The sequence below is a fragment of the Vombatus ursinus genome, unplaced genomic scaffold (genome assembly GCF_900497805.2).
Source record: "Vombatus ursinus unplaced genomic scaffold, bare-nosed wombat genome assembly UNPS02014798.1, whole genome shotgun sequence".
NCBI lineage: Eukaryota > Metazoa > Chordata > Mammalia > Diprotodontia > Vombatidae > Vombatus > Vombatus ursinus.
The window spans coordinates 48,189,599-48,215,237 of record NW_020954576.1 but is presented as its reverse complement, the minus strand read 5'-3'; the positions used below and the strand labels follow the sequence as shown (position 1 = coordinate 48,215,237).

Sequence of the window (25,639 nt, the reverse complement as noted above, 5' to 3'; positions counted from 1 at the left end):
CCCACCTGCCCCAAGCATTTCTCCTCTCCACCTTCCCCAGACTCTGTGAGGAGCCCTGGAGAATTCCAGACTGATGAAACCCCTCACCTCCAGTCCCAAGGAGAAGGGCAAAATCTTCAAGAGGAGTGGGGATGAGCCTTCAAACTCAGGGGGTGGGCGGGGCGGGGGGAGTTGAAAAGAATATTAGAAGTCACTTTGTCCAACCTTTCGTGGAAAAGGAAATAGCCTCAGAGAGGCTGAGTGACCTGTCCAAGGCTGTACACTTAGTAAGAGGCAGAAGTGGGACTCAGCCCAGGTCTTCTGACAGTACCCTGACTGTGCAATTACCTTCAGGCAGCTGAGGCTGGAGGATGCTGCTGCTTTCAGAGCCCAGCCTTGGCTAGTCTTTGGTGACCCTCCACCTCCCTTTTAAAAATTTCTTATTATTTTATTTTGAATTTATGGAATAAAATAGGTATTTCCATAACATAGTTTACTTTTAAAAAAAAAAAAAAGATGATCACATAAAACTGCAAATCTATTATGTTATAAAAACCCCAGACTCAATTCAGAATTCAGCCCCAGACTGGGCTTGGTGAATTCCCTGAACAAGAATTAGCTGGGTCATAAAGAAATCACAGTTGTGGAGTGAGAGAAGAGATACCTTTATTAACAATTCTCGAGAGAATTGGGTGTGTTCCCTCATTGGAATCACACACCTGTACAGGAGCAGGGCAAGTGGTTATGTAGGATCACTTGGCTTTAACCCCCAACTTGTCCCAACAATCCTGCACGTCCCATTTAACATCTGTGTTTGCAATGCAATATCTATTGCTTCTATAGAGTCTGTGAAAACCAATCTCCCCCTCATCCTGTTTACGTATTTGTGTAAACCAATAAACCAATAAGCCAATCTCCCCCTCATCTTGTTTACATATTTGTGTAAACCAATAAACCAATCTCCTTCTGCCCTGTTTTCTTGTCAGTTCTGTGGGAACCAAACTGTTAGCATTTCTCACGTATTATGTACAACTTGCTATTTCTTTTAAATAGATAATAAAATTATCATGTAACTTTTTTCTTTTTTTTCTTCCCTCCCCCACACCACCCTAGAGAGGGCTACCTTTAGACACAAATATGTCTATATATGTAAAATCATTCTATACATACTTCTATTTATCCATTCTTTCTCTGGAAGCAGATAGTGTCTTCCTTCATAGGTCCTTTGTAATTAATTTGGGTATTTATAGTAGTCAAAATGACTGAGTCACTCAGAGTTGTTCTTAAAACAATACTGCTGTTACTATATACAACATTCTCTTGATTCTGTTCATTTTGCTCTTCATTATTTCATTCAAGTCTATCCATGTTTTTCTAAGATCATTGTTTAACTTAAAATTCATTTGGAAAGACAAAAAGTCACCTCCCTTTTCAGTGTCCCCTCCCCCAACTTCTGGGATCCCTCAGTATTGCATCCCTCCCCAAGAGGTAGGATATACAGCTGAAAACACTGGATTGGCTGTCAAAAGAACCAATTCTGATGGGATTTCAGGCTGCGTGAATTTAGGCTACATGGTTTCTAGGACAATGGAAATGACCATCTCAAGCTGTACTTTACTCTGGTTTGATTACATCTGGACTCACGTTAATTTCTGAGTGCCACCTTTTGGGAAGAATATTGCTAAACTGGGTGTTTAATCCTATTGGGAATTAGGGTGAACAATGTGGTGAGAGGACTGGAAAACATGCTATACTACTGAAAAGATTGAGGATGCTTACCCTGCAAAAGAAGAGCCTAACGAACTGGTTTCATAGAAGAGGAATCAGCTTTGTTCTGCTCGGTTTTAGGAGGCACAACTAAGAACAGTGAGTAGTAGACACAGAAATGCTGGCTCAGACTCAATGGAACGAAAAAGTCTGACAATCAGACATGTCCAGAATTGAAAGGGTCTGCCTTGTGGATGCCTCATCTGAGGGAGAGGGGGAAGGGAAAGTCTTCAAACAACGGGTGAGTAGCCACTCATAAAGGTTGTGCTAAAGGCATTTCCTACTTCGAGTATGAGCAGAACTAGACAAGCTTTAAGGTCACTTCTTGCTCTGAGTTCCTGGCACCTTGGGAACTGAGTTCCATCGTAATCACAGCTCACATTCACATAGCACTTTGCTCTTTTCCTCCCAACAATTCTCTGAAGCAGGTAGTACAAATATTATTATAAATACTCTATTTTGTTCTTGTTCAGTCATTTCAGTCGTGTCCAATTCTTTGTGACACCATTTGGGGTTTTCTTGGCAGAGACACTGGAGTGATTTGCTATTTCCTGCTCCAGCTCATTTTACAAACGAGGAATTTGAGACAAACAGGGTTAAGTGACTTGCCCAAGGTCACACACCTAGTAAGTGTCTGAGGCCAGATTTGAACTCAGAGAGATGAGTCTTCCTGATTCCATCCAGAACACCACTTAGCTGCTCCCTTAGGGAACTGATGGTCCAAAGACAAAGTGCTTTAGCCTGAGTTACAGAGCTTGAGAGGGGCAGAAAAAAATCTCCAACCCAGGTCTTCTGATTTCACACCTAGTGCTCTTCCCAGTAGACTAAGCTACGTCAGTCCTTCCTGTCATTACCAGCTAGTAAAGTGGCTTGGGAAAGTCATTTACTCAATAAATGCTCATTAGGAGCTTCCTATGTACAGAGTAGCAATGCTAGGCAAGGGGAAGACAGAAAGTTAGATAAGGTAAAGTCCCTGCCCTCAGAAAGATTTCAGTCTAAATAAGAACAACCATGCAAAGAAATATAATGCAAAATAAAAAAGGTAATAATAGAGAGCTAGGCAAAATGCTAGGGGCAATGAGGTGGCAGCATTGGGCGTAAAGGTTGGGCCTAGAGTCAGGAAGACTCACCTTCCTGAGTTCATATTTAGCTTCAGACATTTATTGGCTGTGTGACTCTGGGCAAGTCACTTAACTCTGTTTGTTTCAGTTTCCTCATCTGTAAAATGAGCTCAAGAAGGAAATAGCAAACCACTCCAGTATCTTTACCAAGAAAACTCCAAATGGGGTCATAAAGTGTCAGATATGACTGAAAAATGACTGAACAACAACAGGCAAAATGCTATGTGAGGAATAAGGAAGAAAATGGTCATTTCTAATTAGAGTAGGCAGGGCATCAAGGAAGATTTCCTGGAGAATGGGGGCAGGGTACTTACTCTCTGGCTCTAACACAGTAGGAAAGTAGGTAGAGCACTGGACTTGGAGTCAAGAAGAGCCCAAATCCCTCCTCAGACATTTATTAGCTGTTAGAGACTGGACAAGTCACTTAACTTCTGCCTCAGTTTCTTCATCTGTAAAGTGAGTGGGTTGAACATGATAACCTCCAAGGTTCCTTTTAGTTTTAGATCTAAGATCCTGTGATTCTTTGATATAATTCAAGAGAAGAAGAGAACCCCCCTAGCTCAGTGCCCCCTCAGGTTATGTGGTCCTTTAGGCTTCATTTACTGTATCCCACCCATAACCACTCAGAGTTCTCTTAGAAGCACAGAAAGTTAGAGCTTAAGAGAGCTTTGAGGTCCTCTAGTCCAGCTCTCTCTTTTTTTTTTGGTGAGGCAATTGGGGTTAAGTGACTTGCCCAAGGTCACACAGCTAGTAAGTGTCAAGTGTTTGGTCTGAGGCCGGATTTGAACTCAGGTCCTCCTGACTTCAGGGCCAGTGCTCTATCCACTGTGCCACCTAGCTGCCCCCAGCTCTCTCTTCTTACAGGAAACTTAAACCCCTGCCTTGGGCCAGTGTTGAATTGCAAAAGAGAGGGAGGGAGGGAGGAAAAGAGGAGAGGTTGAGACTGAAGTCTACCTCATTTCTTTTCATGAGAGAAGTAAGGACATTCCCATCTTTTCTAAGATTTGCCTTTAGATAGCTGTTAGAAAAATGATGCCACTTCCTTGTGTCTCTATAAGATTTGAATAATTTACAAATTGCCCTGCTTTCTGGTTACCCTCATCCTAGATCTGGCCCTGACCTAACCCTCTCCCCATTATAAATTAACACAAAGGGAACAAGGAGAGAGGAGACAAACTTCAAGGTATCCCCCATCTTATTTCTTTTAAACTCTGAATCCAAGGGAAATAGCAATGGAGATTTGAATTGTTGCTAACAGGCCTGTCATCCTCACTCTATTCAAGGTTATTTGTCAAAACCTTTCATGTGGGAGCGAGAACACCCAGATTCTGTTCTTGGAATTGCCCCTAGACTAGGTTTGCCGGAACTACTTTACAGCTCCGCAGAATAGGCAGTCACCTAACACGATAAGATTTGAAAGGCTAGGAGAAAGTCCACACACATGAAAAATCACTCTCCTAGGATATCAGAGATTCATTCCTTTGAACCAAGCATTACCCTCCTCTTTCATTCTCTTTTAAAATACAAGTACCTATGGGAGGGGGTAACATTTTAAAATCCTAACACCTTACAATGAATTTATTTGTCAAATCTTTTCCTCTAGAACCAGAGTTATTTACATAAAGCTTTACAACACAATGGAATAATCCATAACTTTTTCCCCCACTCTATCTAGGTTCCCTGAGATCACAGGTTAAAAGTGGGGATATTTTGGATGATAATTATAATCAATCTCAGCTTGAAGTGATATTAATTTAGATCATATCTTACTAATAAAACAGACAGGAATCAAATTAACACAGTAAAATATTTAATTGGGGCAAGATTGCTAAGAAAAACAATAGGAAAATACATCTCAGCACTCATTCGGGATTAAGCTAATCACCCTACCAGAATTTCTACCAGAATAGTTTGGGGAAAATAGCTTCTCTGAGGCTATCCAAAATGGAAAAAAAAAATCTATCTGTCTCTAGGACCAAAGCAAGTAGAGTAGCCTGTATGGACATTCAAATTGAAGGCTGAATCTGCTGGTATCGTGGTGCTCTGACTCTTCTCTCTGCTCTTGGCAGCATCTTTCCTTGCTCCATGAGGTGTCATGAACATCCCGGGACTCCTCACTCCTGAATACCACCATTACAGCTTTGGATATCACTTCCTCTAACCCAGCATGCTAGCTTTTCTTCTTCCCAGAATCCTCCTCCAATACTCTGTGATGCAAAAACACAGCATGGCAGACACATTAATTTCAGAGGAAAATGGAGTCCTGGAAATTTGTCCCAATGCAACATCACTGTTTGGACCCATTCTGGGAAATCCAATCTGTTCCCCTTGGATACTTGTCTGTAGCACACAGAATATTACAGTTGGAAGGTACCTCACAAGTCATCTCATTCAAGTTCTTCATTCTACAGATGAAGAAACTGAGGCCCAGAGCTAAGGAACTCGCCCAAGGTCATCCAGCAAGTTAGTAGCAGAACTGTGCTCCAAATCCAGGTCTACTGATGATGGATTCATTGTTTTTCTCTCTAAACCACTACAACAATCCTATGAAGTGGCTAGTACAAGAATTATTATCCCCATTTTAAAGACGAGGTAACTAAGATTCAGAGAGGGTTAACCCAAATTGAATTTTCATTATGCTCTGTTTTGACCGTTACTTTCCCATATCTGCACTTTTGCTCCTACATGAATTCCTAAGCCTGAAATTTCTTCCAACCTACTCATCCTTTTTTTTTTGTCTTCAACAAATATTTATTGAACAGCCAATACATACTTAAAGAGAAGAAAAGAGAAGAAGGCATTCTTCTCCATTCTTCCAATAGAGTTGGAAAGGGGGCAAGAATGGGAATGAACAGATAATGCAAACAGATGAACAGAGAAGGGAGGTATAAACAAATTTTTATTGAAGTTCTGAAGGGAGGTGGTGATCAGGGAAGGATTTCTTAAGGAAACAGCCTTTTTGGAGGCCATTCTAGGTTTAGGGAGCAAAGAGGCATAGGCAGGAAAGTTTATTAGGAAGGAAGTACAGTATGATTTTTCTGGACCATAGAGAAGGAGAAAAAGAACATGTGAAATAAAGCTGGAAAGTTAGGATGCACCACATTGAGAGCCTTAAGTGCCGGGAGCATTCCAAATCATCTCAGCAAAGCATGTTACATCCCTATTCTATGAGGAGCATTGCCTTGGGTGCTGGGAATACGATTTTTTTTATTTTAAAAAGACACGACTTTCCGACAGTTTACACTCTGCTAGGTTAAGGACTTTGTATTTCTAAGACGATGGGGAAGCTGTTGTAGAGTTTCTGCATTCCATGGGATCAGGGATCCAAATCTCTGAACTTTCCCTGGACAGACCAGACCTTAAAGGAGCTTCCATCCTCCTCAAAGTGAACACTTCAACTCTTGGTTCTCAGTTTCTTCCCATGTAAAATAAGGGGTTAATCCTAAGGTCCCTTTAAGCCTTAAATCCTGTGATCTCCTGACCTATTAGAGCCCCTATCAATTGGATTAGAAGATGCAGTTCTGTGAGAACCGATGAATGGATACCATGCCCAAGAAGCCATGGAACAAACAAGCAGAAGACAGGGAAATGAGGGCCAGTATCCAGTCAACTATCAGGGCTTTTTTGGGGAAGAAGAGGCTAGAGGTGATGTGCAAAGAGGTATTGTTCCTGACCTTGCTGGATTACAATTCTGACTCTTCTCCTTTGCCAATCCCCAGGTGCTCATCCCACCTGGCAATGGCTACCCTCTCTACCCTAGGGCAGGATGGCAAGATGAGCATCCACTGAGCTCACCCGGATGTTTGAGCAAGGAAGGTCTGTACACATACCCACCCTCTGGTATGTTTGCTTTTGTGCTTGGCAAGCTGGATGTCTGCGCCATCCTGGTGCAGTCCTTGGGACTGGGAGTTCTGATGCTCATCTCATATATAACTCAGAGCATAACTCCCAACCTGTTCCTCCAGGGTGAAAACCAAACAATGTGGTTGCACCAGTCTCTTTTTCGTAAGGTAGCCCTCCTACCTTTTTTTTTGGAGAGAGGAGAGGTAAACAAATCTCAAATTCTAATTTAGAATAGCTGTACCCCATTCCCCTCCCCCAGTGAAGGTCTAGCCAGACTGAAGCTGGGGCCCTGAACCTTCTCCTACTCCCACTTTTCACCCAGTTTTTCCTGGGGACTAGACAGCAGGGGTAAGATTCTCTCATGAATCAGGACTCAGGAATTCATAATCACTAAGGTGTTCCTGTCCAGCATGGACCAGGACTAGGATTCCATCCCATATCAGATACTTCCTAGCTACGCCTCTTAAGCCTCAATTTCCTCATCTGTAAAACAGAGCAAAATAATACTTCCAATGCCTATCTAACAGGAATAGGAAGAAAGTGTGTTGCCAACTGCAAAGTCTCAGTTAATAGGAGTCAGTATCATCATCATTAATATGAATATGATAGTTACAGAAATAGCATATCACAGTGGATTAGAATCCTCTGAATCAGGAGAAAGTGGATTCAGGTCCTGCCTCTGATGCGTACTGGCTGGGAAACTCTGGACAAATTACTCAACTTCTCAGTGCCCCAGGTTTATAATCTCTAAGTTACCCTTAGGCTTACAGTCTTAAAACTATACGCTACAAAATCAATCAGCAAGCATTTATTAAATGTACCAGGCAATGTACTAAGCAAAAGTCTCTATTCCCAAGGAGATGACATTCTAAAATGGAACACAACATGTATATGTATGTGTGTGTTTATAAATTACATGTGGCTTATCTTTACGTAGTCCACACCTATCAATCAATGCAGATTATGTAAAGAAATGATAGAAACTGTGTGACACATCACAGCAGACTATAAAAATTTATCACCTAGGGAATAACTAGTAAGACATAACCTTGGGAGTTGGAATTACATAGCACAAACTCATCACTTTTCAGAAACTAATAAATGGAAAAAAAGTCATAAGTACAGACCTCAAAATGTCCTTTGGAATTTAAAATTGTATTGGAATCTGTATATGAGGACAAAAATTTATTCCCACAATGTTTAAATTAAATAATTTGCTTTTATGAGCTTTTATTATCTATTCCTCTGATTGCTTCCCCAATTGGACAATGAAAAATAAAACCCTCATAATAAATATGTACAGTCCAGCAAAACAAATCCCCATACTGGCCATGTCCAAAAATTGATGTCTCGGGGGCAGCTAGATGGCACAGTGGATAGAGCACTGGCCCTGAAGTCAGGAGGACCTGAGTTCATATCTGGCCTCAGATCAAACACTTGACACTTACTAGCTGTGTGACCCTGGGCAAGTCACTTAACCCCAATTGCCTAAAAAAAAAAATTTAATGTCTCATTCTGCTTTTTAAGTTCATCCCTTCTCTGGCAGGAGGTGGGTAGTGAGTTTCTTTTGTTTTTAGTCCTCTGAATCTATGGTTTGTCACTGCATTGATCAGAATTCTAAAGGTCTGTCAGAGTTGTTTTTCTCTACATGGTTATTGTAATTGTGTAAATTTTTCTCCCACTTTTGCTCACACCATTCTGCCTCAGTTCATAGAGGTCTTTTCAGTTGCCTCTGAAATTTTCCATTCCCTCCTTTCTTATGACACAATGATATTCCATTATATACATCTGCCATGTGTTGTTTAGCTATTTCCATAGGACCATGCCCTCTCAGTTTCTAGTTTGGTGCCATTATGAGAAGAGCTATTATAAATTATCATTTTATATATCAGTCCTTTCTCTCTTTCTTTGATCTCTTTGAGAGTATAGGTAGGCCAAGTAGTGGTACAACTGGGTCAAAGGGTAAGGGTATGCATAGTTGAGTAATTGCTGGGACATAGTTCCAAATTGTTTTCTAGAATGGTTGTAACCATTCAGAGCTCCACCAACAGTGTCTAATTTGCCTATTTACCTTCAGTTCCTCCCAACATATACTATTTTTCTTTTTTGTCATCTTTGCCAATCTCGTGGGTGTAAGATAGAACCTCAGAGCTGCTTTAATTTACATTTCTCTAATTATTAGTGATTTGGAGCATTTTTTCATGTATTTGTTCATAACTTGGATTTCTTCCTTTGAAAACGGTTTATATATATATATATTTTTTGCTTTAAATAGTTATTTTCCCACAATTACAAATCAAGAAATTTTTTAGCTTTCATTTTACAATATTTTGAGTTCCAAATTTTTCCCCCTCCCTCCTTCCCCTCCCCTCCTCCGTTCCCCCTCTTCCCTCCTTTCCTGCCCTCCTCCCCTCCCTTCCCCTCCTCTGAAAAGGTTAGGCAGTTTATACTATATACTGTATATAGTTTATACATATACCATCATGTAAAACATATTTCCATATTCATCACAGTTGTGGAAGAAGAAACAGATTAAAAGTAAAAAAAAACACAAGAAAGAATAAAGTAAAAAAAGTTAGAGCGCACTTAGGGTTAGGATTAGGGTTAGGCTTAGGGTTAGACTTAGGGTTAGGGTTGGTGCTAGCTTTGATCGGTGTTCAGAGTCCATCAGTTCATTATCTGGCTGTGACTAGCATTTTCCCTCATGAGTCCCTTGTACTTGTCTTGGATCACTGTGTTGCTGAGAAAAGCTGAGTCATTCACAGTTAATTATCATATGATGCTGCTGATACTGTGTACAGTGTTTTTCTGGTGCTACTCATTTCACTTTACATCATTTTGTACAAGTCTTTCCAGGTTTTCCTTTACTCCATGTGTCTCTCTGCTTCAAGTGTGTTTCTTGTAAGCAACATATTGTAGGATACTCGTTTTTGATCCACTCTGCTATCTGCTTCCATTTTATGGGAGAGTTCATCCCATTCATATTCACCATTATGATCACTACCTGTGTATTTCCCTCCATCCTGTTTTTCTTCCTGTTTGTCCTCTCTGTCCTTCCACCCTTTCACCAATGTTTTGTTTCAGTCTACCAGCTCCCCTGATTTGCCCTCCCTTCTGTTAGTCCCTATCCTCCACTTTATTTAATCTCCTCCCCTTAGACTTCCCTGTTGGGTGAGGTAGTTTTAGATATTTATCTGAATATGCATATTATTCCCTCTTTGAGCCAATACTGATGAGAGTAAGGTTCAAGTAGTGCCCATTGTCCCCCTCCATCTTCCCCTCCACTGTAATAGGTCTTTCTCATCTCTTCATGTGAGATCATCTACCCCATTATACCCCTCCCTTCCTTCTGCACCCATTTTACTCCTTTTTCTCATCCCTTATTTTTTTTGGTCATTGCTTCAAACACACCTTATACCCATGCCCTCTGTCTATGTTTATTCCTTCTATCTGTACTGTTAGTGATAGAATTTTTAAGAGTTACAAGTATCATCTTCCTGCGTAGAAATATAAACAGTTTAACTCTATTGAATCCCTTCTGGTTTTTTCCCCTTTGTACCTGTTTGTGTATCTCTTGGGTGTTCATATTTTTTGACCATTTATCTGTTAGGGAATGGTTCTTAGTCTTCTATATCGAAATCAGTTCCTAATTTATTTATGACACCTTTATCAGAGAAACTTACTACAAAGATTATTCCCCCCAGTTAGCTATTTCCCTTCTAATTTTAACATTGGATATTTTGTGTAAAAACTTTTTAATCCTATGTAACCAAAATTGATTATTTTATCTTCTGTGATCCTTCCTTCCTTGTTTAGTCATCAACTCTTCCCCATCCACAGATCTGAAAGGTAATTCTTTCCTCAATCCTCTAATTTGCTTATAATGTCCCTTTTTATGTTTAAGTCATATATCCCTTTAGAATTTATCTTGTTATATGATGTGAGATGCTGTTCCATACCAAATTTTGGTCAAATTACTTTTCAGTTCTCCAAATAGTTTTTGTCAAATAGTGACTCCTTACCTCAGTACTGTGATCCTTGGGTTTGTCAAACACTGTGGTACTATAGTTGTTTGCTTCTATATGCTGTGCACCTAATCTATTCCATTAATTAATCCTCTCTAATCCATAAATATTTAAGAACTTCTAAAAAAAAGATGTCATCTTACCAATATTCAAAATCTCCAAGCTACATGGAATGAAAAGCTTTCAAAATATAGAGACCAATCAGAGGAGATCAAAACCATGGAGGAACAGGATGAAATATATATCATCCCCATCAGACCCTTATTTGCTACTGGGGTTTCACAGATCCTTTCAGTGAATCTAAGATGATAAGCTGGTATCCCAATACTTTTATTCAAATACAAAAAGCATTTATTTTGTCTACCTGTGCAATAGCCCAAAGACAATTAAATATGAAAGAATAATAGCAGGATGACAACTTGTCCTTGGATCATTTCTATCTAAACTGCATCAAAAAAAGATGAAAAATGAGATGAATAATAATAATGATAACAATATTAAAGTTATCCTCCCTATTATGCCATCAGTGATCAGATCTTTTTACCATCCACATCCTTCTCACCCCCAACATTCGCATACTTGTATGTGTGCACACACACATACATACATAGACACAAATGCACATGTGTACATATATACACACATGCACACTGGATTAACAGTAACCTTCAATATTACAATGTATCCCTGATTTCAACGTAATTATACATCAATGTATAGGCAGGTTTATACAATTACAATATACATCAATGTAATTATACCCTGCATGGGTGCAGGTCAACTTCCCTTGACTTCTTGTCCTAGCAGTTCTTGTTCATGTATCCAATATGTTGCAGACCCTCCTGTAGATACTTTTAACATTCCATGAGTACCAGGACAGTGCTCAAGCTGCCCATCTGTTATTACCCCTCAGTCTCACTACATGACCAGTTCTCCTCCCTTTCTAATCAAATACTACCTTGAGGTATTCCCTAATAATAGCTAGAATTTATATAATTTTTAAGGTATGCAAAGTTAATTGCACGTTATTTCATTTGATCCTTACAACTCTGTGAGGCAGGTGCTCTTATTATCCCCATTTTAAAGATGAGGAAATGAACTCAGGTCTTCCTAACACTAAGCCCAGTGCTCTATCCACTGTACCACCCAGCTGCCTCAAAAAAAAGGCTAGGGGTCACTCCTCCTTTATGCCACATCATGTTCACATACTCCCACTTATAGGGCTTCAAGTTTGACAAAGCAATTTAAAGTTTTACAAAACAGGATCTCACTTTATCTTCACAATCCTGTGAGGCTGATTTTGCTATTTTCCAGAGGAGAAAGTAAAAGCCAAGATTTGAACCCAGATCCTGTGACCCCCTCTCCCCCAAATGTATGTTTCCATTAAGCACTTCCCATTGCTTAATTTTGATAACCAGCATTTATATAGCACTTTAAGGTTTGCAAAGTACTTTATAACTAGTGTCCCATTTGATCCTCACAACAACCCTGGGAAGCAGGTGCTATTATTATCCCCGCTTCACAGAGGAGGAAACCGAGAAAGACAGATGTTAAGTAACTTGCCCAGGGTCTTGCAGGCTCTATTTGAGCTCAGGTTTTCCGGACTCCAGGATCAGCACTCTATCCATCACCTACCAGCTTCTTAACAAAAAAGAGTTCATAATTGTATATGGCACCACAGTTTATTAAGCCCTTTATACCACTGTCTCATTTGGGCCTCACAGTAACCTCAGAAGTGGGTGCAAGTACTTTTATCCTCATTTTACAATTAAGGAAACTGACCCTCAGAGAAGTTACATTGCATTGCAAGACTGTAACAGAGGGCTTCTGATCCAAAGTGCAGTTCAAATTCCAGCACTAATAGCACACAGCTACTCTCTGGACAGAGAATAAGGCTAACTATAGCCCATGTGGACTTCCCTTTATTCACCCTCATTCCCCTTCAGGGTGTCTGCAGGATGTAGATTGTCTTATGTTGGCCTCATGTGGTTAACTTTTTTCTTTGCTTCTACCTGGGGCCAATTTCAAAAAAGCCAACAGCCCCCAGAGCACCTGGACCACTCCCAAAGGCTAGTTCTCAGAAAAGTCACGAGATCCAATTTGTCAGTGCCCTACCTTCCACAACAGGGTTCCCTTCCCAAAAGCTCAGGGGGCTTCCTCTACTTTGCAACGTCCCCACCATCAAGATATGTCCTCAGCCCCTAACTTGCAAGTTGGAAAATATTGGCTAAGCTAACTTCACCAAGGCATTCATGATTGGGCACTGCTGCATGTGTGGAAGATAGGGGGTGGGGAACATTTATATCTATTTTATTTCTTTTGTTTTATTTTTTGAGATTGGGTCTCCCTATCTCACCCAAGTTGGAGGCACAGCGGCTTGATCTCAGTACTGATCGAGTTCTGACCTGCTCCATTCCAGACCTGGGCTAGTTCATCCCTCCTCAGGCAGCCAGGTGACCTCCCTTCTCTCCTGGGGGCTCCATGTATCTGGCACCTGGATGCCAGACAGTTCAGGACATCAAATTGGTTTAACTTTACTGCAGCTCAGAGGGCAGCAAAGTGGCACAGCAGATAGAGCGCCAGGCCTGGATTCAGGAAGACTCATCTTCCTGAGTTCAAATACAGCCTCAGACACTTTCTAGCTATGTGACCCTGGGCAAGTCACTTAACCTTATTTGTCTCAGTTTCCTAATCTGTAAAATGAACTGGAGAAGGAAGCAACAAACCATTTCAGTATCTTTGCCACGATAACCCCAAATGGGGTCATGAGGAGTCAGACATAACTGAAATATGACTTAACAACAAAAACTGCAGCTTAGAACACCTGATCTCAAGAAATCTACCAACCTCAGCCTCCCTGGAAGCAGAGATTATAGACCTGCTCTACACTTGGGGAATGTTAGCATTGTAAAAGAAGATGCTGGCATAAGGTAAGATGTCCTTCTTCACTCAAAGTCTTCTAGCTGGGAGGACCTGCCAGAGCTTATGCTCTGCTGGCATAACTTTGAATGAACATACATTGAAGAGATTGTGGGTTTGGTTCCAGACCACTGTAATAAAGTGAACATTGCAATAAAGCAAGTCACATGAATTTTTTGGTTTCTCAGTGCATATAAAAATTATGTTTATACTATACTGTAGTCCATTAAGTGTGCAATAATATTATGTCTAAAACACCAACGTACGTACCTTAATTTAAAATACTTTATTGCTAAAAAAAAAAATGTTAACCAACATCTGAGCCTTCAATGAGTCATAATGCTTTTTTCTGGTGGAGGGTCTTGCCTCAATACTGATGTCTGCTGACTGCTCAAGGTGGTGATTGCTGCAGGTTGGGGTGGCTGTGGTAATTTCTTAAAATATGACAACAATGAAGTTTGCCCCCTAGATTGACTCTTCCTTTCACTTGAACACTTAGACACCATTGTAAGATTATTAATTGGCCTAATTTAATATTGTAGTTAATATAGTGAGGTCTGAAGAGAGGGAGAGAGACCTGGGAACGGCTGGTCAGTGGAGCAGTCAGAATACACACAATATTGATTAAGTTTGTTGTCTCATATAGGCACATTTGTGGTGCCCCAAAACAATTGCAATAGTAACATCAAAGATCACTGATCACAGATCACCATAACAGATATGATAATAATGAAAACATTTGAAATAGTGTGAGAATGTGACAGAGACACGATGTGAGCACATGCTAACAGAAAAATGGCACCAATAGCCTTGCCACACATCTTCAGTTTGTTGTTTGTTTTTTAATAGTATTTTATTTTTTTCTAATTACATATAAAGAAAGTTTTCAATACTCACTTTTATAAGATTTTGAGTTCCAAATTTTTTTCTCCCTCCTTCCCTCCCCTCCCCCCTCCCCAAGATGGCAAGAAAACAAACAAACAAAAAAACGCCCACAATATCTGTGAAGCACAAAAAAGCAAAGTGCAAAGCCTGTAGAACCCAAGGTCACCTCCAGGTCACTGGAGGAAGACTGGAAGGGATAAGTGTCCACACACAGGTATATGTAAAGGAGATTATCTATCTACCTATCTAAACATATACATATAAAATACATAATATATAGATACAATACATATGTACACAAATATGTATAGGTATGGATATGCATATGCATATGTATATATGTGTATATGTATATATATATATGCATATTTGTGTGCATATGTGTGAGTGTGTTTTGTCTTTGTACCTTAGCCTGGCACACAGAGGCACTTGTTGACTTGACTCGCTATATGTTCATTAATATAATTTTTTTATTTCATCAGTCTAAGGAGCTTCTTCTGGAATTTCCTCTACTAACCTAGATCTGTACCTTCTCTGCAGTTTATAATCTTAGAGCCTTAAATGCCAAAGGTCACACATCCAGTGTGTGGAAGAAGCAGGTCTTAATGCCAGGTCTTGACGTTGAGGACAGCTATCCTATCTCTTACTAATGTGTATGTATTATGTATAAAGATATATGTATATATATATATATATATATATATACACATATATATGTGTGTGTGTGTATAAAATAAATGCCTTATGTCATATTATATACAAAGCGATATGACATAGTATAATACATAATATGAGAAGTATCACATACTGGATAGAGAGTTAACCTTGAAGCCAGGAAGATTTTTTGAGTTCTTGCCTCTTCCACACCCTACTTTGTGACTCTGGGTACATCATTTAACTTCCAAGTAATATTCCGTAACAATAAATTGAGAAGTTACTGACCTACATTGGCAGAGGAAGTTTCCTTACAAGGGAATTTTCCCTATACCAATGAATTCACAGGTCTAATACCTATCTGATACTGTCTAATAGGGTGATATGACAGACACATGTAGTAGGATAGGATAGGATAGGATAGGATAATGATACATTTAAATGACAGGGCTTAGTCACTAAGTCTTAGTGAAAGATGGAAGAAACAGCTTGAATTTCCAACTCTCCCACTATCCTACCCAGATACCCCACGGCCTGAAACCAAGACCTCTGTCCATTCAGTCTTTGCTTTCCAACACAACAGAAATCCTACCTCCTCTGGGAAGTTTTCCCAGATTGAGGCCATCCATTCCCCAACTCTCAGAATGATTTCTAACCACCCCCATCTCCTCCTCCTAGACACTGTATCCATCTGTCCATGTTTTATTTCCTGCTAGACTATGAGCTCCCTGAGGGCAGAGGCTATTTTCATCTTTGTAAGGCTCCAAGAATTTGTTCCATTTAGTTTTTCTCACTCACTCTATGGAAGTAGTACATGCTGAGGGGCAGAAAGAAGTCTACTTTCCAGCTTTACCACTGATATGGTAAACAAACTTGAATAAGTCATTTAACCCCTGGATGGGGAGAATCTCAACCTCTACCACCCCCATCTGTAAACTGCAGAATCATTTGTACCCTTTGCCAGCTTCCCAGTGATGATTACAGACAGAAATGAAGTCTGAAATAGCTATGATAAACCATGACAATATGATGTGGAAATAGCACTAGAGCCAGAGGACCTGGGCTGAAATCCTGGCTTTTCTATTTACTAGCTGTGTGACCCTGGGCAAGTCACAACCTCTCTGGGCCTCAGTTTCCTGCTTTGCAAAATTTGGACCAGGTGATCTCTAAGGCCTCTTCCAGTTCTTGATGCTATGATCTTATTGACCTTGGAAGAAAGAAATCGTAGGAATTAAGGTTACTCAAGGTTCTCCTAGAAACAGATGACATTAATTTACACCATTCCTGCCAAAGCCCAGGCAATGTAATTCTATTTAATTCAACAAATTTCATGCATGCTGGAAGAGCCAGTCACCCACAGTTCCACCTTGTTCGCCTATTACCATGACATTTTTTCTCTACTATCACCATCTCCAGGTGTGCAGAGGAAGTATTGGGGGGAGAACAAAGGGGAGAAGGGGAGTGAAAGAGGTGGTTTTGGGCACCTGACCAGTCTATCAGCAGTGCTGGCAAGTACTGGCCATGCTTACACCCATAATCACAGGATCTATTTATTCTCCATGTTCCTCATGAGATTAGGCTGGACTTATGATTTCATGTAGGTAAATATCAGAGTGGAAAGTCCCCCCCCCCACACACACAGATTCAGCTCAGTCACTTCTCCGTAATTTATAGTATCAGAGAGTTGCCTGGGGTCACTGAGATTCTAAATGACTTGACCTTCATCACATAATTATTATGTGTCAGAGACAGGACTTGACCCCAAGGCAAGCCCTAAATCCTACAGCTCACTGCCTTTCCTTTCTTGTGGTATTTCAATCAACAATCAGTCAACAAACATTTATTAAACACCTACTCTATCCCAGGTGCTGCGCTAAATTCTGAGGATACAAAGAAAGGTAAAAGACAGTGCTTGATCTCAAAGGACTCACAGTCTAACGGTGAGAGACAACATGCAAAGATGTACAAAGATATGTACGCCATATACTGGAGACAATCAAAAGAAGGAATGGGAATGGGGTAAAGCTAATTGCAGAAGATAAGATTTTAGATGAGAGTGGAAGGAGGCCAGGAAAACCGAGGCAGAGATGAGTAGGGAGAGTGTCCCTGGCCTAGGGGACAACCAGTAAAAATGCCTGTAGTTCAGAGATGGAGTTTAAGGAACTGAAACAGGGCCAGGGTCACTGCATCACAGCAGACATGATGGGGTGTGAGATGTAAGAAGACTGGAATGGTAGCAAGAGGCCAGCTTATGGAGGGCTTTGGATGCCAAACAGAGGATTTTACATTTGATTTTGTGGGCAACTGGGAACCACCGGAATTGATTGAATTGGGGGGGGGGGAGTAGTGAGGAATGATGAGACCAGTACTTCAGGAAGGTCAATTTTACAACTGGATTGAAGTAGATATTTATGTAAAACTGCATGAGGTATCCATATGTGACTTTGTGGTCCAAGGTCAGATACTTCATCTGCCCATCTGGCTCTGTCTGTAGAGACCAGTGTGCAGGCAGATCCTTAACCAGTGATGATGATAATGGTGTTCCAAATGAGCTGCTATACTGTTGGAGAGGTCCAGAGCATTATAGGACAGAGCCAACAAAGGTCAGAAAACCCTGGGCTCAGAACCTGAGTCTGCTAATAACTCTGTGTGACTCTGGCTTTGTCACTTGACCCCTCTACTCTCCCATTTCCATCTGGAAACGGGAGTGGGGTTGAGCTGGCTGACCTCCAAGATGCCCCCAGAGTCCTAATAATCTATGAGTCATAAGACCTGGGCTCCAGTCTCTGCCACTAACTAACTCGAGTGTCCCGGGGCAAATGATTTAACCCCTTACTCAACTGACTCCTCTGTAAAGTGCAAAGGCTACCATTTGTGTTTTCTCCCTTGAGGAGAGGACCATTATTGTTAATCTAATCTGCCTATAAGTGGGATGTAAGTGGGAGGAGGCCCCCTCCCCCTCCTAAATAAAAAGAAGTTGAATTTCCAAAACCAATCTTGTGAGGGTCAGTGGATAGTGTAGGGTAGGGTTAGGTTAGTGTTAGTGGGTAGTAGTAGGTTAGTGGGTAGTGAAGGTGTTATTAACCTCGTTTTAAAGATGGAGAAACTGAGGCTTCAGGAAAGTTAAGTGAAGCTTTCAAGGTCACAAAGATAGTAAATACTAGAGCCAAGATGACAGTCCAGTACTTCTAACTACAAGTTCAGGGCTTTCTTCTACTCAATACTATTTATTTATTTATCTAGTTATCCATTTATTTATTTATTTATACTCAACACTCTTTAAATCTTACCAAGTCCCCTTCCTTTTGGAAAAGTGGACACTTTCCCACCCAATGGTATCTGTCTAGTGACTTTGCTCAGCTTTCCATGCTAGAGAAAGGGAATGGGAAAGAGAAAATGAGTCTTAAGCCCTTGTCCTTTCTCCTCTCCCCAGCATTCCTGTCCAGTCCAGGAGGGTGGCAAAGGGGACCAGGGGCGTTCAGTCCCCTTTCGGACCCTAGGAAGCTCGGGGAGGGGAGCGGGATGGGGTTTGTTCTAGACTCTTGATTCTAGAGAGCCTATAGCTAGCTGCAGTCCTCTCAACTCCGTGAGCAGCCCCGCGGGACGAGGCAGCGGCCTAAAATGCTTCTGCTTTATTTTAAGATTGCTTCACTCAAGGCTAGAATTGGGAGACTTGAGACCTCTGGACTCTCCTGCCTGGACGACGAATGCGTAGCAAGCTCCATGCGTAGCCAGCTCCCTCCCATCAACTTGGACCTCAGTTTCCTCAGCTGCGGTATGGCATCTAAGGACCCTCTCAACCCCAGCGCTGCATAAAGAGGTCACTTGGGGCTGAACCTGCATTCTGTTCAACAAACCCTTATTATGTGCCTCCTTAGCAAAGCGCCGTGCCAGGAGCCGGTAAAGGTAAAAATGAAAAAGTCCCTGCCCTCAAGAAGCTTACATTCTACTAGGGCAATGCGATAGGTCCAAAGACAAATACAACATTTGGAGAGATGTAAGGAGATTTGCCATCTAGTTCGCCCTCTGTCGCTAATGAGCTGTGTGACCTTAGATAACTTACTTCACGTCTCTGGGCCTCAGTTTCCCCATCTGTAAAATGAGGGAGTTGGACTAGAGGACTTCTAAAATCCTTTCCAGTTCTGACATTGTCAGTTCGTGGTTCCCGAGAGGGTGCGGGGCGGGACTATTTGCCCGCACCAGGAAGAAACGGGACAGAATGGGGGGTTAGGGACAGCCCGAGCTAGAGTCCCACACCACCCGCATTCTACCCCCCACCTCCTCCCCGCCCCAGGCCCTGAGGGGCCCGTGGGCGGGGCGAACTCCGGCTCCCTTGGCTACTCCGGCTCCTCCTCCCAGGCGCTCGGCGCTCTTAGCTGGCAGCCCTGGGAGTCCGGCGGGCCGGGGCAGGCGGGGGAGAGTGCCATGGGCTGCAACGGCCACATCTCGGGCTTGTTCCGGCGTAACCTGCAGCCCACGCTCACCTACTGGAGCGTCTTCTTCAGCTTCGGCCTCTGCATCGGCTTCCTGGGCCCCACGGTGTCCGACCTGCGCTGCCAGACTCACAGCTCGCTGCCCCAGATCTCCTGGGTTTTTTTCTCGCAGCAATTCTGTCTCCTGCTGGGAAGCGCTCTGGGGGGCATCTTCAAGAAAACGTGAGTGGTAGGCCCTCCTCCTCCCTCCATCTCTTCCCCTTCCCCTTCTTTTCTTCCGTGACTCTCCCTCTCCCCATTTATTTATTCTCTCTCCTACCCTTCTCAGTTTCTTAAGCACGGAGGAAAAGAGCCCTGGTCTGGAAATCGGAAGAGCTGGGTTCAAATCCTAGATTTACCAGCTGCTATCTGGGGACCTTAAGCAAACCCCTTTGCCTCTCAGATACTTTTTTAAAATGAGGGGTTTGGACTAGATTTTCTAAGGCCCTTTTCAGTACTGACATTCCGTGGTTCTCATTACTGTTTTCCTCCTCCATCTCTTTCCCCTCTCTGCAACCCCTCGTCATCTCTTCACCCGTGATTGCCCCCTGTCTTCTGACGCTTCTTTCTGCTCTCCCCTCCAACTGGTCCAGTTGTTTCCAGCCTCCATGGCTCTCTCTCCTATCCCTGCTATCCCAAAATTTTTTTTTCCTTTCCAGTTGAAATATTGGCAGTTCCCAAGGTGACTTCTGGATTATTTATTTTCTTGACCTCACTAGAGTGTGGTTAAAACCAGTTCCCCACCCTCCCATCCTCACCTGGGGGGGGGGGGATGGAAGTGGTGGTGGTGGTGATGATGTGGTTTTCAGTTTAGAGAATAGAAGGGGGAGGCGGAATCTGAATGAGGTCACCATCTCTACTTTCCCCTTCTCTACAGATGGATCTAGGTTTTTTTAACTACCTACCTGAGGCCAGAAGTGAATTTTAAAGAGACTTGTAAAATGAAGGGGTTGAACTACCTAGTTCTGTGCCATGGGAGGCTGGTAAAGGTGAGAGTGTCACCTGAGGGACAGGTGGAAGGGAGGTGCCAGCTTGCACCCCTCCCTCCAGACAGCCCCAAATAAAAGCAAGACTCCTTGAGGGAAAAATCAATGTCCGGAGGTTCCACTGGGATAAACTGTGGCACCCTTTCTTACCTCTCCCAAGTACTAAGAGAACTTTTATTTGGGTCTCTCCTCTTAAGAAAGACTGACCTTTGGCTGGGGCGTGACGAGGATGGGGCATCCTAGCAAATAAAAATCTTCCTTCCCACCTGTCTACATGTAATAAGCCCTGTTGGGCTATGTTGACAGTTGTGGGGCAGGGAGAGAGACTCTGACCTGTCTATATAGAATCCTAACAGCATTAGAATCAGAACGGTCCTTAGCAATTATTCAGGCAACTTTGTTATAAATGGAAGGAATAAAAACAAACAAAACAAAACAAAAAAGAATGTTATTTAATTGTAACAGTCAAGATTGGCCCTGAGGAACATATCCTTCCCTTTACAGAATTGGCAAGCAGGATTGGTGATGTCTATGTGTATGGAATGATGCCTATACAGTCAGGTTCATTATATCTTGCTTCACCACAATCCTGTAAAGGCACAGGGGCACAGCATCAGAGATTGAGATCTAAAAGGGACTTTAAGAGATTTGTAATCCTCCCCTTCAGTTTACATAGGAGAAAATGGGCCTCTAGAGATAAAGTGACTTGCCAGGCTCACACAGGTAGTAAGTGTCAGAGGTGGGGTTTGAACTCAGGTCCCAAACCTTTCAACTTCATTTCTCTTTTAGCTGCACTCTGATGTTGATTAATTTTGCAGAACTGCTTCCCCCACCCCAATATCTCCTTTCTTTTTATTATCAATTATTACAAAGAATGACTCTCTGAGTAGGGAAGTGGGGGGGGGAGGGACGCATTTGGAAATGGAGGTGATGTAAAACCAAAAGTTGTCAATAATTTTATTTAAAAGAAAAATAAATTATCTAGTTTAGCCTCCTAATTTTTTCAGATTAGGGCCCAGAGAGTACTATGACTTTGACATGAGCCAGGAATGTTTAAAGGTTACTTGTCCAAGGTCACATAAGGACTTAGTGAAAGAGCTGAGCCTAGAATGTTGGTCTTCTGCCTCTTAATTCATGGAGATAGAGAATAGTTTGTCAAGTGCTGGCTCTTATGACATTGAGATTATCTGTTCTGGTTGCCAGGGTTCTGCTCCCCCTTCTGATATCACTGCTCTAGAACAAGGGGATCATCTTGTTTTCTTCTTGTGCTACCCACCTCTTGTAGCCTTCTTGCTAAAGAAGCCTCCTTGGAACCCACTCAGGAACATCCCTGAATCATTGAGCAGAGTGTCAGAGCTAGATCATTTCTAGCCTGCTTGTTTTACAGATGAAGAAACTGAGGCCCAAGGTCATGAAGTGATTCACTCAAGGCCACAGAGGCACTGTGTAGTAGAGTTATGACTGAAACTCAGGTCCTCTAACCTTAAGTCCAGTGCTTTCCCCTATGATACGTTGACTGTCTAGTAATGATGAAGTCTCTTCTACACAACATTTGCTGTTGTTGTTCAGTTGTGTCTGACTCTTCATGACCCCCTTTGGGGCTTTCTTGGCAAAAATACTGGAGTAGTTTGCCATTTCCTTCTCCAGCTCATTTTACAGATGAGGAAACTGAGGCAAACAGGGTTAAGAGATTTGCTCAAGGTCAAACAGCTAGTAAGTGTCTGAGGCCAGAGTTGAACTCAGGAAGATGAATCTTCCTGACTCCAGTCCTGGCACTCCAACCGCTGCATCACCTAACAGCCACTTCTGAGCAATATATTATCCTCCAGATGGTGTAGGGGGTGAGGGTGGGGGTGGGGAGGGGTGTGTTGATGGATAAGAATCTTCCCTCTTGATACCTTTAGGACACTAAAACCAAGAAAGCTTGAGTGACTTATCCCATATCACACAGCGAATTTGGGGATGAGTTGGTGCTATTTCACCCAGATTTCCTTAATCCCAATCTTTGACTGAAGTCCTGTAAACCATCTAACCCTCTGTCTAGGGGACTGGTCTATGAAGGAAGCAGTAGATTCAGCTCTCTCCCGAAGGAAATAGGGTCAGTACGAGGCATGGGGTGACTTTCCCAGAGAGGGAGTGAAGGAACATGAGAAACATCCCCGGTCTCACTGAATTGTCAGAGTAGACATTTTTGTTGATGGAAGAGGAAACAGAAGTTGCCTACAGGTCTGCTTCACTTTAAGAAAATTCAAGTTATGAAAGGAAATCTTATTCGGAGTCATAAGAGGGAAAGAGAGAGAGAACCTTTTCAAAAGCAGTTCCTCTGGTGCTCTTGAATGTTTTTTTACTAAGAGACTGAGGAAATAGAGAAATTGAAGGCAAGCTTACATGGGATGTATTCAGTGATTGTGCTGATAAATGTTTACCAATGAGCTCACTGGGAGGAAAAATGTGCCACAACACACGTTTAAGTTTAGCCTGAATTCTTAACATTATTCTCTATCACTTTCTTACATTTAAACAATCAACAAAACAACAAATCAAGCCCTGATTTGTGGCATTCACCAATTTCTGAGGTGCAAATGATCCTACTGAAAATTTAACAATCAACCATCAAGAGCCAGTAGAAGCTGGCTCCAGCATGGCCCTGACTGTCCATTAGAGATAAGCCAGAAATTAAACAAAAAGATATCTGAAGGGATAATGTAAGCTAATGAAAAATGTGATTTTATTGGCAAAAAATTCATTTACCCAAAACCTTTCTTGACCATCCATTGCATAAATTGGGGTCTACCTATATTGTCACCCAAAAAAAGGTGGATAAGCTGACATCTAGGTGATGTCACAGTGAATAGAACATTGTACTAAGAATCAGGAAAACCTCAGTTCAAATCCTACCTCAGGCATTTACTAGTTGTGTGATCTCAGACAAGTGACAACCTTTCTAGGACTGTTTCCTCATCTGTGACATGAGGTTGTTAATAACAGCACCTGCGTCTCAAGGTTATTGTGAGGATAAAATAAAAAAATATTTGTAAAGTTCTTTGCAAACCCTAAGGCACTATGTAAATGTTAGCTATTGCTACTAATTTTAAAAAAAATTGTCCTGCAATGTAATCAGGAACATACAATCTACCAGACAGGACACACACCTCAGGTACCTTCCATTTCAAAAATGTAAGCTTAGGTCAGCCTCCTGGGATCAACTGATCAGTGGAAAGGAGAAAGCTTCAAGGGAATGGCTCACAGATAGGAATCAGGATTTTAGAGCTGAAAAGGACCTTGAGGATGACCTCATCCAATCACCTCATTATAAACAAGTGAGGAAATTGAGACCTAAAGATGTAGGGCATTGCCTATGTACTTAGAGTCAGAGCCAGAAGCAGAACCTAGGTCTATGCCGTTATTGCAGTGGGGAACTGGATCCCTTAAACTTACAATGTATGCATGTATACATGTGTATGTGTGGATGTATGTTGCTGTTTGTTGTTGTTCAGTCACATCCGACTCTTCATGACCCCATGGACTATCCTGTCCATGAGGTTTTCTTGGTAAAGATACTCTAGTGGCTTGCCATTTCCTTCTCCAATGGATTAAGGCAAACAGAGGTTAAGTGACTTGCCCAGGGTCACACAGCTAGTAAATGTCTGAGACCAGATTTGAACTCAGGTGTTCCTGATTCCAGGCCCAACTGGAAGCCCAACCGGAATCCACTCTATCTGCTGAGTCATCTAGCTGCCTCCTGTGTGTGCGCATATAATCAGACTAAAATTGGAGGCAGGGGGTAGGTATCAGTAGATATTAGAGGTAGTGTGGTATAGATAGAGCACTGGTCTTGGAGCCAAAAAGACCCACTTATAGATCCTCCCTCAGTTACTCAGGAGCTTTATAAAAATGGGCAAGTCACTTGACTTGCAAAAGCCTCAGTCTCCTTATCTGAAAAATGGAAATAATAACACTCGTTTTCCCTACCTCAGAGTGGCTGCAAAAGCCAAATGAGGTATCTGCAAAACAGTTTACAAAATTTAACATACCATAGAAATAAATGTCCACTATTATTTTGCATAGAGCAAGGTGCTTACTAAACACATACACACACACACACACACACACACACACACACACACACACACAGAGCCAGAGCTCTGACCCATGCTGGAAAGGAAATTATGTGTGGCTTCAGGGCTTCCTGCTGGGACATGAGGCCCCCTGGATCTCCAGCAATAGTGGAGGGTTTACATTCTGGATCTCTTCCCAGCCACCCCAAGTCAAAATGTGAGAATGAGCTCTTGCCCTTGGTTACCTGGAAAACAAACAGGGCCCCAACCAAGATGAAGGGACAAAGCTCTCAGCGCTGGTCAGATGGGGAGGCCCTCTAGACTGATGGTGTCCAGTAGCCTTCTCCCTCTCCTTAATCTAAAAAAAAGAAAAAAAAAGTCTTCCCCATCAGGTGTCACAGTACATGAAATTTCACTGTGGGAGTCATTCTTTTGGGTCAGAAAGGCTAGAAGGTCTTGAAAAGTCTTACTTTGGAATGTCAATATTCCCAGAAAGCGAGACAACAGATAACAGATCTCTGAGAACCAGGTCTCTGGAGGATGAGAGATTAGTGGGAGAAGATAAGCATAGAATTGTAGCTTTAGAGCTGGAAGGTCCTTAAGGTCCATCTCCTCCAAGTCTCTCATTTTACAGATGAGTAAACTGAGACTCATACTCGTAGATCTGCCTAAAGTCACACAAGGTTGTAAGTGTCAGAACTGGGATTTGAAGGAAGTCTTCTGGCTCCAAATCTATCATTATTTCCATTGTGCTTCTTTTGGAGGGCCTCCTTTCCTAGGCCTCTGCCTGAGGACTGAGTGCATCCACCCAATGGCCTGACCTAGCCAAGGCCCCAGGCTGGTCCCTTATTTTCTGAAATGGGAATAGAAAAAAGGGCAGTGTGTGTGTGTGTGTGTGTGTGTGTGTGTGTGTGTGTGTGTGTGTGTGTG

The 25,639-nt window shown here is 42.1% G+C and overlaps 1 protein-coding gene across 2 annotated transcripts in view; it reads left to right on the top strand.

The window, feature by feature from the left end:
* The first annotated feature begins 19,581 nt into the window (after positions 1-19,581).
* Positions 19,582-25,639, top strand: part of MFSD4A (major facilitator superfamily domain containing 4A) — a 61,993-nt gene continuing 55,935 nt past the window's right edge. For both annotated transcript variants that reach the window (XR_003569897.1, XM_027871002.1), the window contains exon 1: positions 19,582-19,848. Coding sequence is in view for 1 of the 2 variants with exons in the window: in XM_027871002.1 (XP_027726803.1) it covers positions 19,619-19,848 (230 nt within the window). In the remaining variant the exon portion in view is untranslated. The remainder of the gene's footprint in view (positions 19,849-25,639) is intronic.